Source organism: Desmodus rotundus, chromosome 7, assembly GCF_022682495.2.
Source record: "Desmodus rotundus isolate HL8 chromosome 7, HLdesRot8A.1, whole genome shotgun sequence".
NCBI lineage: Eukaryota > Metazoa > Chordata > Mammalia > Chiroptera > Phyllostomidae > Desmodus > Desmodus rotundus.
In genome coordinates this window covers 128,678,566-128,694,064 of record NC_071393.1, presented here as the reverse complement: position 1 = coordinate 128,694,064, position 15,499 = coordinate 128,678,566, and the positions used below count along the sequence as shown (strand labels likewise).

Sequence of the window (15,499 nt, the reverse complement as noted above, 5' to 3'; positions counted from 1 at the left end):
CATTTTACGCTTGATGGTGAAATGAAGATAATGTTTACTTTGTTTTCTGGTTTTTTTTTTAAGTCACAACTCAGAAGTATGTGAAGGAAATTCTGATCAACTGACAACCTCTTAATGTGAGATATTTCCAGTCTTTACTCAGTGATAGAGTAATGGATTTAATTATATAAAATTTCAAAATAGTGCTTATCAGTGCTTTTTACTTCCTTTTAAATTTTAAAATTAATCTTTATTTTTTAAATACAGTAAATTTAAAGCTTGTATAAAAGAGAAACCAGCATAATGAGCCCAGATTTAACAAACATCAGCACATGACTGGTCTTGTTTTTATGCCCCGTTCTCCCATGCTCTTCACTCTTCCACCCCCACACTGGGGTTATTTTGTAACAAATCTAAATCATCATGTCATTTTATCTATATTTATTTCAGTATGTGTCTCTAAAATATGTGGGCTATTTTTTTAAACAAAACCAAATGCTGTTGTCATACAATAATATTAGTAATTATCAAGTGATAATTATTAATGGTAATTTGATAATGTCAAATATCTAGTTAGTGTTAAAAATAACTTAGATATAAGTTCATTGCCTACTCTGGCTGGTGTAGCCCAGTGTATTGAGTGTGGGCCTGCAAAGCAAAGGGTGGCAGGTTCAATTCCCAGTTAGGGCACATGCCTGGGTTGCAGGCCAGGTCCCCTGTAGGGGGTGTGCAAGAGGCAGCCACACATTGATGTTTCTCTCCCTCTCTCCTTCCCTTCCCTTTTCTTTAAAAATAAATAAATAAAATATTTGAGAAAAAGTGGTTAAAATGGTAAATTAAAAAAAATATCCTAGAAAACTTCTTTTAAGACATATCAAGCTTAAAAGAAAATATAATCTTATCTGTTTTTCAAACATTTTATTTACTTATTTTTAGAGAGAAGGGAAGGCGGGGAGGAAGAGAGAGAAAATCGATGTGTGAGAGACACATCACTCAATTGCCTCTCACACATCCCCAAATGGGGACCTGGCCTACAGCCCAGGCCTGTGCCCTGACTGGGGTAGAACCAGCTACCTTTCGGTTCACAGGCTGGTACTCAATCCACTGAGCCACACGAGCCAGGATTAATCTTACTATCCTTTAATAACTGATGTTAGTATTTTGGTACACCATCTTCTGGATACACAGACACATACATATTAGTTATACCCATTTTCCCATGAGAGTAAGTATTCTTTGTATTGATCAATAGAATACATGGTATTTCATAAAATGAATGTATATATCAGTTTACATATGGACGTTTTATTTTTGCTATTGTAGTTAATAGTACAACAAATTATCCTTGTACTAATAACTCTATCCCTTAAATCTTGCATTATTCCTTCTAATAGTTTGAGGATGTCAGATTTTTAGGTTAAAGTACATGAACATTTTTAAGGCCTTGGTACAGATTTCTGACTGCTTGCCAGAACAGTTTCCAAGTGATAACTTCTACTGTGTTCTTTTCAGACTCTGTTTTTTGCCAGAATAAAATTGTCCAAGCAGACATACTTTATAGAGAATCTACAAAATTCACAAATACATCTAAGAAAAGGAAAGCATCTTTAAAGTATAAAAGCAAATCCCTCTTATTTAAATTTTTTAAAAGATTTTTTGGATAACAAATGTGGAGCTTCCAGTACAATAAAGTTTTTAGAGTAGAAAGAATAATGCAGTAACGGTCCACCATGGCTAAATAGACTATAACAAGCACAATGCCAGTAATAATGCAGGTGTTTTAGTCAACTTTTGGAGTGATTGAGCGTCGGTGTGGCTCCTTCGTGTTGGAGAGTGGTGATTGGGGAGGAGTGTGCAGTGATGGTTTCCAGCTTCAGCTTTTCATCCTCTGGTTTGACCTGAAAAGTACTGATGGGAACTTAAGGAGAACTAGAGACTATTTAGAGTCTCACGTTGCTGAGAAGACTTACGAGCTAACTTCCCGGTGTGTCTTGTTAACATTGGCTCACATTCAGAATCTTGTAGGGCTCACTCACTAGTAAAGGACCTGAGAAACCACTACACAGTCAAACCTCAGTTTTCGAGCGTCTGCCATCTCGAACAGTTCAGTTCTCAACCAAGTGCACAGAAAAATCGTCTTCGGCGTCAGACAACACTCTGGTTCCCCCCACACGCACACATTCCGTTCATGCTGACATCTGTATGATCAATCACGAGCCTCTCAGGCAACAAACAAGGGAGAGAATGAGCGAGGATGAGTATGATTCAGTTTTGGAAGAAATTGTTTCTCAAACAGCCTTCTGGAATGAATTTTGATTGAGAACCGAGGTTCCAGTGTGTTTACCTTTCACTAGAATTTCTGATCAAAAGCCTAGGAGGGTCTTTCTCTCTGTAGCTTCCATCTTTGGGAGCGTAGCCATAAGGTTATCGAGCTAACTTTCTTCTGACCCTCTCCAAACCGACCCTGGTGCTAACTTGTCTTTCATTCAAATTTATACGTTTGTGGGGGGTTTTTTGGTACAGTACTTAAAGCTTCACACTTAATGAAGTAACCACAATATTCATGCAAGAAGCATAAAGAAACTGTTTTAAAAAATCTACCTGTACAAATGTATACATTACGAGTAAGAGTTAAATATTTTCATAGCTGTTTTCTCAGTAGTAATCTCTAATTCCATTTTACCTACCATAAAACTCCAAGCAGAACTTATGTCGGCTGTGTCATTGCAAAACCTGCCTTAACTCACATGCTCTGAGCGTATAAATTAGGCAAGGTGTGTAAAACTGTTTCGTGAACTGTAACATCTTCTCACAGGGGTGACTCAGAAATGATGCCGATTCCTTCTTTCTATCACTTGGAAAGTGTTTCCCAACAAGGGGGAAACGGGCACTGTTTTCATGGTGGTTGATCACCATGATTTTTTGGTCGCCTGATACCTGAGCCACCATTGTCAGGGTTCAGTTTAAGGAACATAACCTACTAGAGGTGTTTTAAGCACAAAAGTATTGAATACAGAAGTTAAAGCCTTCTACACTCTCAGGAAGAGCGGGAATGCAGGCAGTGGTCCATGCCTCCGGAATTCCAACGTGTTTGAAGAGCGGCGACCACTGCCCAGGCTGGGATGATGGCGAGTCAGGAGACTGAGTTTAAGAACGCAGTGCACTGCCAGAGCGGCGATGCTCGGGTCAGGACGCTGCCATCGGTCACCTAGACGTGAAGATGTGGGGACAGGAGGAGTCTGGCCCCCCAGCAGCTGCCACGAAGCCAAATTCTGGGGCTGGCTTCTTCATGACGTCACTTGCTAACGGAGAACAACAGCAGGAGTGTGGCCATGCCTCTTTCCCCTGTTCTGCCCTTTCAAAGCTCCTGGGAGTGCGCAATCGGTTTCCTGAATCCTGGGTACACGGTGTTTTAAGACGTGTCGTTTTTAGCTCTCTGGACTCCGAGATCCTGAAGGCACAGGAGAAGGCACAGTGGGCGTGGCTGCCGAGTGCTCTCCGGACACATTCTGTCCCTCAGGATCATCACACGTCGAAGGTGTCAGAGTTGTTTCCAGGTCGGCAGTTCATTCACTTCTCACTTTTCATGAATTTAAAGTAGAATAAAAGCTACCCCTCTAAAATCGCTGTCACCTTGCACTCTGACACATTTCCCTGTGTGGAGGAGGAAGAGGTCCGGAGAGAAATCTGATGTGCCAGCAAGTCCACCTAACGCACAGCCTTCCTCGTCCCACGTTCCAGAGTCGAGCTGGGCTGGTGGGAGCACGCCACCACGCACACGCTGCCAGCTGCGCACGCCAGAGCCGGTGTGCTGGCCCAAAGGCCAGCAGGGAGACAGCGCGACTCCCGCTGGTGGAGTTTTCTTGGTCGCTCCTATTTCAAACACAAGATTAAGGGGGACTCTGGAAAAAAAATGTGCTATTCTGTTAATAGTGTTACTGATAATTTAAAAATTCTGGTTCCTTAAAGATCCTCATGCATTTTTTGAAAGCTGTGGCTTCTCAGATTGTCAGCTGTTTTTAAGTTCTTTAAATTTTAGCCCATGTGTGTACATATGAAATCATTTTAAATACATATAAAACCAGAAGTAGTTCACAGGGCTCCTATACCCTTCGCTCAGATTCTCCAGTTGTTGACATTCCTGAACCGTTTGAGAATAACTTGCAGACAGGATTTCTTACTACATCTCAGTGTCTATTTTCTAAGTACAAAGCTCTACATATTACATCATAACCATCATGTTTAAATGTTTTGTGACATTGTTTTTCCTGCTTAAAAATACGCAGGGAGAACTTATTTTAATGCAAATAGCTATTACAGAACCTTGATTATGTATGTTAAATAGTTTTCCTTTCTTTCACTCATCGAGTATTTGGTGAATGCCTACTGTGTGACTGGCACAGTTTTACGCACTGGGCAACGTACAAGATAAGGTGTGCGCCCTTGTTAGCTCACTCTCTACAGAAGGAGACGGACAGGAGGTACCAGATGCTGGTAAACTTATGCTGAAAGTTAGAATGAAGTGATGAGACAGTAAGAATGCCCGGAGGCTGCTTGAGGAGGGTGGGCAGGCACCGTGTCTGAGGAGGTACTGGAACTCAGATCTGAACGCAGGAGGGAGCAGCCATGGAAGGATCGTGTTAACTCACACTGTAATTTGGGGTGCTTTGTTTCCCCTTAAGCGTGTTTATTTTCACTCCCACAATATTAAGGATCTATAAACCAACATATTTGTATAAAAATAGCTCCCAGTGAACCCTTTTGTACAATGTGTTATTTTGTGGTAAAAGTACCTACCGGTCAGTTTCTCTGATAAATGCAAATTTTATGTCTAGGTTTCCTAGGATGGCACAGCGATACTTCCAACTAATACATACATCAGACCCATAGCTCTTGCATTCTTTGGTGGTGGTCATGCCAGTGGCTTGTGGAACCATTTCTTTTCCAAGGAATAGTGTTTCTCATGGCGTGTTTTTATTTTTGGGTTTTTTTAATGTGCATTCTCTTTTGCATGTTCCAGGCAGCAGCGGCAGCAGCAGCAGCAGCAGCAGCAGCAGCAGCAGCGGGATCCACCAGGACAGCTTTCGCACCCGTCTGAAACGCCCACCACGAGTTCAGGAGCACTGGGCGGTGATCTGGGTATGCCTCTGCCCACGCGTCACGGTTACCTACCGCACACTCTGCTTGACACACGGGCTCTATGTGATTTTGGCTCTGGAGGCTGTTTTCTTCTCCTTTAACTGTATTGAAACTTTGAATGAACTTGTCTCAATTGCCCTGGATTAAGGGGCTGACAGAGGAGAGCGCTCAAGAAATGTTTCGCTTTAAAGTTACAAACGATGCCTGCAACGTTGTGAGTCGTTAGTACATTCTAGGAAAGTTCCTCAGAGATAGTGGATATTACCAGGTAGGGTATAAATGCATTTTATCCCCTGGAAAAGGAAAACCACCTGAGTGCAGTCTAAGTAAGAACAGGCAGTCTAGAGTTCCATACTGGGCCTTGGTAGTAGTACCATTATGGGCCTTACGTAGTAAGTGTTAAAGTGGCCAGTTATTGGTAGCAGAAGTTGAGTGGAAAACCGTTTATGACAAAAGACTTCTAAGCAGAAGGTGTAAAGAACTCTCAATGCTGAGATGAGAAAACAACACAAAAATGGGCAAAGGATTTGAACAGACACTTCACCAAATAAAATATATGGGTGACAAATAAGCACATAAAAATACAGTCAACATCACTCATCATTAGGGAAATACAAATTAAAACTACATGGAGATACCATTACACACCTGTGAGAACGGTTTAATAAGAAAATAAAATGGACAGCACCGAAGGCTGGCGAGGGTCAGAGCAGCTGGGACTCTCACACGTTGTTGGTGTAAAATGGCACGGCACCTCCGGAACACAGTTTAGTGTTGGTAAACTTCAACTAAACCCTGTGACCCCGTAGTCCCCCCCAGGTGTACACTCAAGGAAAGAAAACTGCGGGTCACAGAAGTCTTGCGTGTGAGTGCGTACAGCAGCTTCATTCGTGATTGCCTCAAGCCGGGGCCTGCCCGAACGCTGTCTTTCAGCTGGGACTGAAAGTGGCTGCACAGCTTGTGGCACTTCAAACAGTGGACTGTATTGGCAGTAAAAAGGAATGGAATGGTACTTCTTCAGCTAACCCCAGGCATCTGTATTAAGCAAACAGGAGAATCAGAAAGGTAAAGAAAAGACAAGGTAGACTAGGAAGCTCGGCCTAGAGGCTGACGCAGTGGTGAGTGACCTGGGTTTTCTTTTGGCCTCGTCTGTCCATTGGTCACAGACTTCATGCTGGAGGAGCCCCAGGCGTAAACCAAGAAGAAAACCCCAAGGAAAGCCTGTCCTGTGTAGCCAAAAGGGACCACCTAGCAAGATGGAAACTTTCAGATAATGAACACTAGTCCAGCCGGACTGGGCTAGGTAAATAAACTGACTGCATTGCCACCTTACCCGACAAATGGGAGCCTCGACTTGTATCCCTGCCTGGCCGTCAGGAGGCCCCGCCCCAAACCCCCATCCCCTGGCCAAGGTGGTGTCAGAGGAAGCCAAGTGGGGAGCGGCACTACTTCCTCCAGGAGACAGCAGGCCGCCTTCACCCTGCTGTTAGTGGTCATAGGGAGCCTGGACTTGCACCCACAATAGAGGCGCCCCTCTGCCTTCCTGCCTAGGTGGTATCAGGGGCGACATAGTGGAGATTCAGGGCTGTCACTGATCTGAGGCAGTAACGAGGCCACCCCCACAGTGTGGCTGAGAAACCGTAGCAAGGCGTTCCTACCTCCCAGTCAGGCAGCTGCCAGCGGAGGGCACTGGGAAGCCAGAGCCTGCACCTGTGCTTAGCAGTTATGATCACACAGGCACCCCCCCGCCAAATCTGGCAGTGGTAAGGGGGCGCTCCCTCTCCCCCACTGGCGCTGTGTCAGAGGAGGCCAGCTAAAAGCGAAGATTTAGGTAAGACCCCCAGTCTTCTAATGAATACCCAGATGTCCTGGATTCCATCAAAAATCACGTGTCATTCCAAGAGCCAGGAAAACTTCAACTTGAAGAACAAAGATGGTTAACAGACACCGTCAACCAAGGTGGCACTGATGTTAGAATTTTCTGACACGGATTTTTAAAGCAGCCATCATACAAATGCTACAGTGAACAATTACAAACATTCTTGAAACAAATGAAAAATAGCCTTAGGGAAGAACTAGAAGCTGTGAAGAAGAACCAAATGGAACTTTTAGAACTGAAAAATAACAGTAACTGAAATTTTAAACTCAGTGGGTGGGCCCAACATGCAAATGGAAGGGCAGGAAAGAATCGGCAAACCTGAAAACAGAGCAATAGAAATCACCCATTCCGAGCAATTATACTGGAAAAAAATTAACACTCTTTGAGACTTGTGGGACTATAATAAAAGATTGAACAGTTTTGCCATGGAAATCCGGGAAGGAGCTGAGAAAGGGGGTGGACTAAAAAAGTATTTGAAGAAATAATGACTGAAAATTCTCCAAATTTGGGAGAAAATAGAAACCTACAGATTCAAGATTAGTGGACCTCAAACAGGCAAAACCCAGAGAAGTCCACACCAAGACACAGATAATCTAATCTCTGAAAACGAGACAAAAAATCTTAAAGCCAGCTAGAAATACCTTAACGTATAGCAGTTTACGTGACAGCAGATTTCTCGTCTGAGGTCTTGGCGGCCAGAGGAAATGGCTCATTTTTCAAGTGCTGAAAGAAAAGAACTCAATCCAGACTTCTGTGTCTGGTGACAATTTCCTTTAGGAATGAAGGGGAAATTAGAGAATTTGTCACAGCAGACCTGCTCTAATGGCTAAACCAAGTTCTCTAAACGGAAATCATTAACAAAGTAAACTTAGAACTTAAGGGAGAGGAAAAAAATAAAAATAAAAATATGGGTAAACACAATACACTTTCCTTTTGAGTTTTCTAAGTTATGTTTGATGATTAAAGCAAGAATCATAACATTTATTTGGTTTGTAGTGTATATAGAGGAAATATTTAAGGCAATTGTAAGCTGAGGAGTAAAGGAATATAAAGGGAGATCAGGTTTCTCCATTTCATTTGAACTGGTACAGCTACTCTGGAAAATGATTTGGCAGTTTCTTTATAAATTGAACATACACTAACCATACAACCCAGCAGTTACACTCCTGGGCATTTATCCCAGAGAAATGAAAACTTGTCCGTGCAAAACCCTGTACATGAACATTCACGGTAGCTTTATTTGTCATAACTAAAAACTGGAAACAAGCAAAATGTCCTATAGGGGGTGAATGGTTAAATGAACTAGTACATCCACACTGGAATACTGCTCAGGATTGAAAAGAAAACAACTGTTGGCACCCTCCTTGGAGCACGGCTGTGCCCTTCTCTCGGGCGCATAGTTTTTTAAAAAACAGTGAAAGTCCCTACTATAAGACTTGCAGCAGGGGAGAAGCACATCCCAGGCTGACCCCCAAACCCATCTCCAAGGCCCCCTTTTCTCTGACTCCTCAGTGAGCCAAAGCAGCCCTGCCTAGGCTTGGTCCTGTTGAGTCTATCCTAAGCCCTTACTTTGTTTTACCATGCCCAGCTTTTATTTTTTTAAGGTTTTATTTATTTACTGTTAGAGAGGGGGCGAGGGAGGGAAAAAGAAGAAGAGAAACATCGGTGTGTGAGAGAACCATCCATTGGTTGCCTCTTGTACACCCCCAAACAGGGACCTGGCCTGCAACCCAGGCATGTGCCGTGACCGGGATTCAAACCGGCAACCTCTCAGTTTGCTGGATGATGCCCAATCCAATGAGCCACACCAGCCAGGGCTCACCATCCCCAGCTTTAATAAATACACTCTCAAAATAAAAATAAAAAACATTTTTAAAAAGGGAGAGGCCAACTGTTAATGCATGCAACAACTTGGATGGCTCTCAAGGGCGTTACGCTGAGTGCAAACAGAAAAACGGCCTCCAAGGGTCCTACACTGTATGCTTCTGGTTGGGTAACCATCTGAAAGTGAGATTCATGAAGCGGGGGACAACTGAGTGGTTGCCTGCATTTAGGGGAGGTAGCCGGGAGAGTAGTAGGTGTGAATATAAAGGGGTAGCAGGGGGTAGGTTTTTGTGGGGCTGTCACAGTTCCCTGTCTTGGTGGTGGTGGTGGTGGTCACACAAGCCACACTTGAGATCAGATACCATAGAACTATGCACTACGTTGTCCCAATGTCAACAGCCAGGTTTTGGTGTGAGCTACACTTACACAAGACTGGGTGAAATTGGGTGACGTGCACCAGGGTTCTGTCTGAACTAGCTTTGCAACTTCTGTGAATAAATGTTTCAAAACTTCTTTTTAAGTAATGAACTGTTACACAACAAAGCTTAACTGCACTGTGCTAAGTGAAGAAGCCTCCCTCAAAAGGCTCCAGGCATACCGACCATCCATTTATGTTGGCACGCAGGGAAAGGCAAACTAGCGCAGAGAATGTATCTGCGCTTGCCTAGGATTAGGGGTGGGGATGGGCCACAGAGGGGCAGTGTGGGGTAATTTGAGTTGGGGGGTGGGGGTGGGGGTGGGGGGACAATGTAACCCTTCTGTATCTGGGTGGTGATGGTGGTGTGTCAACTGTGTGCATTTGTCCAAACTTATCAAACTGTAAAAGAGTGAATTTTACTGTATGTAAATTTTTAAAAATCAAAAAAGGAAACTAGTCAGACAGAAATAGATTTTTGAAGAGCTTGTCTTTTGATAACTGATAATTTTCCAGAAATGACTAAGAAATATGTGTATTTTCTTTCCCAACAGGTGACACTATGAGTGAAGAAGACATGCTTCAGGCAGCTGTGACCATGTCTTTAGAAACTGTTAGAAATAATTTCATAACAGAAGAAAAAAAATAACTTCTACAAATCTCTAACGTACCCGTACTTCCCAGCATTATCCTGTGTGATTCAAGCATGGGGCCCATTTGGATCGTGCGCCAGAGAGGACTGTCTACCAGAGGACATAAGACTTGGAGGTGGTTTGCAAAGAAAAAGATGAGAGAGTGGAAAAATGTGTCAGTGAAAGGACTAAATGATGATCCTTCAAATCCTAGCCAAAGAGGCATTCAGCAATTAAAGAAATTAAAAATAGTTTTTTTAAATGTTCCTTTTTTGTTTTTGAGTGTGCAATATCTAACGTTGAAAGTTAGGGCATTTTTCTTGGATCTTTTTGCAGACCAACTAATAAGTTCTTGCCACAGAACTTTTCCATACATTTTGTTTTCTTCCCCCTGCTGTGTAGGTAATTGGCTCGCCGTCATCACCAGATACTTACTTCATGTCTCATACTGAAGTAGCCTTTCAGGACAGTGACTCTTCCTGTGTGGATGCGAGTAACGGCTCCAGAAGGAGGGGCGTCCTCCCTGCCCCGCGTGCTGTGCGCTTGGGTGTTTTCTCCTGCATCGAGGCTCTGGTCACAGTTTCTCCGCTGCCTGGTTTTTATAATTTTTCTACAACTCTTCTAAAAGAGTTCTCTCTCTTCAGGTTTTGCTTTTTAAGGCCTCCATGATGGGTTCATTATTTCATGATTCTGGCGCATTCCTAAACTCTGAAATCAGTTCTGCACAAGTATTTAAGAAGAAATGAGCATTTTTACAAAGTGTGAGCCCGCCCTGTCCCAGGTGCTCTGTGAATGTCTCCAGTTTTGTCAGAGCTTTGCAGCCGTGTCGGGAACCTCTGTTCAGCACCTCCCTATTTCCTCTGCTGGCCGAGAAAAACAAGCACAGAATGCAAGCGAGTTTCCTTCTGTCGTCAGACGACACGTAATGCCCGCCGTGAATGCGTGAGAGACAACACTTGGCCTTCAGCTTTAGTAGCAGATTCATTTCATGTTTTCTCTCGTGACTGGCGCTCTCTGTTCTGTTTGCAGCTGAGTCCTGGAACGTAGATGTCTGCCTCTGCCGTTCATCCTCCGACAGGAATAGCTTGCCAGAGATGATGATGTGGACATGGAAACAAGTTACTAACAAAAATGTGCTTAAATTTGTACTGTGACCTAACACTTGCATCATGTTTAAAATAGCTTAAGAATTCTAGAAGTCACACAGTACTGAATGGGTCTGTAAATAAGAAAGTCTTTAGTTTTGATAAGAGTCTTTAGTTAGGATGCACACAGAGCTTCTCACTAGGTCCATGCAATGGGATGATTTAGGGGAAAATTAACCGTGTCTTTCTGAAATGGGCATTTTAGATTCTGTCATCTACTTTGCATCCCTCATTCTCTATTCCCTTTGGAAGCCCTTCTGGATGTTGAGTTATTCATACACTAAAAGTTAGGAAGTAATTTCAGCCGGCGACTTGGAAAATTAAGGTGTGGTCTGTTGCGCACTGGTGTGTGCAGCACACGTTTTATCAGGGAAGGTTTTGGATCTCGGATTTATTGCTGAGCAAAAAGATGAGAAAATGCCTTTATTTATGATTTTGATACAGCTTTTTCTTGGAAAGAGGCAGACTTTTTTAGTCATTATTTTGTGCCAAATGAAATTTCCTGGAGTTTTCCTTACATAAAATTAGACAGTTTTACTTTAAAATCTAGTTTTCTTTTGACAACTGAAAATGTTTCAGAGAATCACAAGAATTTGGAACTGCAAGGGATGTTAGAGTTATATACTACTCTCAAGGTACACAAACGAGAGTATGTATTTGGCCTTACCTTTTCCCACTGGAGACTTACATAAAACTTTTCATACACTTTAATTGATGAACTATCTAATAGAAAAATGAGGAAACAAATATGCACAAGTTTTAACCTTAGAGTTTATAAAGTTCTTATATTACATACCCTTGTTAAAGCCTTTAAGGAAATAAGGTATGTTGACCTTCATTTGTTAAGGATTTTTTAAAAGCAAAACTGAGCACACACTGGATACATTTGAATGTGTTTATTTTGTTTGTGTGACATTGTTACATTTGGCAGAGAGTTACAGATTCACTTGTAAACTGCCATCTTGTTTAGATTGGCTTAAATTTAATTGAACATTGCAACACCATTGATTGGCCAGTATGAAAAGATGCCAATGCTCATAACCACAATATCAGAAAATTTAAAAGTCACACAAAACTATGGGTCACATGTCAGGAACAGCTATTTACAATAAACCACCTGCAAGAAAGTCCAGAACAATGAAATTTACCGTAACTGTCCTGCTAACGACTTTATATTGAGATTTCCATTCTGTTTTACTAATTGGGAACACTGTACTGTTTAACATTTAAACTCTTGGTATCATTTTCTAATGTATAGTTTGTATTACCAGGATAACATACATACAGTGGCAATGCTAGCGTTATAAGTAAAGTTTAAACAAGCTTTAGAAACGCCACTTTCATATTTTGAGATGTCATAGATTTACTAAGTAGTTTTTTATGTTTTAAAAGTTCAGAATAGTTAACTTCTGATCTAAAACCATCAATATACATTTTTACAGTAATTAACTTATAAACATTTCTGTATTGTACATTGTTTGAAACGGTTGCTACAGGTGAACTCCACTTCAACTCCAAGATCTTGGCCAAATAATTTACAATTCACAGAATATTTAAGGAGGTGCTTTTTTTTCCCCCTTAAAACTTGATTTTACTTAAATAAGACTATTCATGCCAAAGTTAATGAAAAGATAAGCTCAAAACTAGTGGAGAATCGTCAGAGGCAAAACTACCAAGAGCCTACGTTGTTTCCTTGAATATCAGGTTCAGTAAAGTCAGTCACATATTTAACGTCTGCATGCTTAAAGAGTGTCATGCCAGTGCCAAGGTTCACTACACGGCTTCAGATTGGCCCACTGAACCTGTGCACACTCAAAAAAGAACTGATTCCGTACATAAGCAAAATACAGGAACTTAGATATCTGCAGTTGAAAAACTTAGTGTTTTAAATTCTTAAGATTCAATAATTACTATTGATGACTTCCTATTAAAAACTTGAGCCGATGTTAGAGAGGCTTATGACCACTACTTTCAGAGTAAGTTGTTATGCCTGGGCCCAGACAAGCATAGAGATGTTATGTATGTGATCTTAACCGAGAAAAACCAGACTGAATCAACTAACCATCTGAGTAGTGTAAATGATCTTTCATAGTTTCAAATAAAAACTTTCCTTCATTCCTGGTCCCTTTATAATCAGCATCTTTTGCTAAAGAAGTGAACTGGCTTGTATTGTTTTTTAAAGTCTTATACATAAAAATGTTTTTTGTTCCATTCTGCTTTCATGAATGAGAAGATTGACATGGTTGGTTAGTTCTTGAATTTTGATTTTTTTTAAATATGAGTAAAACCTTTACTGTTTTAGTTTTTTTCCCAAAATGATCTGGAATTTTAAGAATCAATGTTAGTAACATCATTTTTAAATACACAGTAGTTGGCATGCTAAATTAATAATGTATCAATATCTTAAGACTGTGGACTCAGAAAGGAGCAGGGAGCAGTAGTGAAATCTATTTGGAAATTCCTGATTTGTTGAGGAAGCACTTCAGTTGCTTCTTCCCTAGTTCAAAGGTGAGTGTTTCCAGGGTGGTGGTTTTAAATTGAATTTACTGGGGTGACATTGGTTCACAAAACCATACAGGTTTCAAGTCCACGACTCAGCAAAACACCACCTGCACAATACATAGTGTGCCCGTCACCCGGACAAAGTCTCTTTTCTGTCCCCATTCAATCCGGCCTTTGCCCACCTCCACTTAGTGCTCCCCCTTCCCCTCTGGCTGACACGACCCTGTTGTCTGTGTCTGTGGGTTATGTATGCTTTTTTTGTTCTTCCACTTAGTCCTTTCACCTTCTTTCATCCAGCCCCCCAATCCCTCTTCCCTCTGACAGCTGTCAGTCTGGTCTATGTATCCATGCCTCTAGAGAGGAAAACATGCGTTTGAATGTGCTTATCTACTTGCTACAACACTGGGTTACTAGGACTAACTTTAAAAATTACTCTTCTGTATAAATACCTTATTTGAAATTCAAGTTCAAAAAACACCTGAAGTAAAATGCATTGTCTTTTGGCCATGACCCAAGCGCACTGTGACAGTGCCGTTTGCTCAGGACTCGGTTCTGCAGCCCTTCCGAGGCGCCCCTCTCCGAGTTCTTGTGCTGTCGGCACGCAGGCCTTGCTGTCTGGCCCCAAGGAGAGCTGGGCTCCCAAAGCACTGTTGGACACTGAGGATTCTACTGTGGGTGTGGGTGTTCGATAAGTTGTATTTTAAATATCAAAGATTATTAAATAAAGATGTTTGCTTTTTTATTTTCGTTTTTGTTTGTGGTGTTCATTCATAGCCTTACTATTCAGAGTTTGGGTGGAGGACCAGACGCATTTGCACCACCTGAGAAATTTTCGTAAGTGCAGAGCTTTGGGCCACACTCTGGAGTTACCGTGAACCTGCGTTTTTAACACAATGCCCAGGGGATTCATGTGCAGAGTGGAGTTGGAGAAGCATCATTTCTGGGACTCCAGAGTGGAGTGAAGCAGGCCAGGGGAGCCCCGTGGTGCTCTGTTCCAGCTAACTGCTGCCAAAGGGCCCTTCATTGCTGGAGCCACTGATCTTTTCTACGAAGCTAAGAATCCCACGTTTTCATTTGAAATTAAACTTTAAATGTTGGCTCTTTTTTAACCCTGAGGGCCAAATCACATCAGTAACAATTTTTAAGAGTACCGGTTTTTCCTTATTTTATCCAACTCCGGACACCAGAATCCAGCTAACAATTGGACTCCTCCTGGACTGATGGAGGATTATAGAATCCTCCAATGTTATGAGGGTTGTATATCCATTTTAGCCTTAGTTAGTTGATGTGACAGCCATGCAAAGGCATGGTGCCACCAAACTGTCCTGAGGAAACGGCAAGCCTGATGGCCCTGAGGTGGGGGGTGGCTGCTTATCTCTGATGAGCAGAGAAGTCCGAAGAAGCTAGCACGTAGTGAACAAGAGGTGAACTTGGGATGTACACAAAATCTTACTGTATAAGGCTTAATAAACAAAGGTAAGTATGGATTGTGTTTATATTTTATTTCACCAGGCATTCTGGCGCCACTTGCTAGAATATTCTCAAACCTTAAAAAAAAAATGTTAAAGCCGTTTTAACTGCATCCTCTACCAAAGAGCATGCCAGGTCCACCTCAAGTAGCCCAAAACACTGGCTGGATGTTGGACACTAAAGATGTCTAACCCATGTCCGGTCAGGATTTTAGTCCAGACTCCCACTGCTCAATTGTGCGTTTCGTGTTTCCTGTTAATTCTGTGCAGTTGTTTTCATCACCATCAGACAACTAGTTCAGTTTTGAAACCTTTTGGTTGTATCATTTTGGTTGTTAATCCACATCATCACCTGTAGTGATTAACATCTGTCTTTCTCAGCCACTCCTAGTCCAGGACCTCATAGCACCTGGATAACAGCTGTTCACTCGGCCCTCAGCCTCTCAGTGTTTGAGTCGAGCCTTCCCAAAGCTGTTTAGCCCCCTCACTCCAGTTACCCTCAAGTGAACCTCCAT

At 42.1% G+C, this 15,499-nt stretch overlaps 1 protein-coding gene across 3 annotated transcripts in view; it reads left to right on the top strand.

Annotated features, from left to right (window-relative positions):
• Nucleotides 1-14,257, top strand: part of ATXN3 (ataxin 3) — a 32,492-nt gene extending 18,235 nt beyond the window's left edge. For all 3 annotated transcript variants that reach the window (XM_024567700.3, XM_024567701.3, XM_071222076.1), the window contains 2 exons: nt 5,000-5,118; nt 9,791-14,257. In XM_024567700.3, the coding sequence (XP_024423468.1) occupies nt 5,000-5,118; nt 9,791-9,885 (214 nt within the window). In that variant the 3' untranslated portion in view covers nt 9,886-14,257. The remainder of the gene's footprint in view (nt 1-4,999; nt 5,119-9,790) is intronic.
• Nucleotides 14,258-15,499: the final 1,242 nt, after the last annotated feature.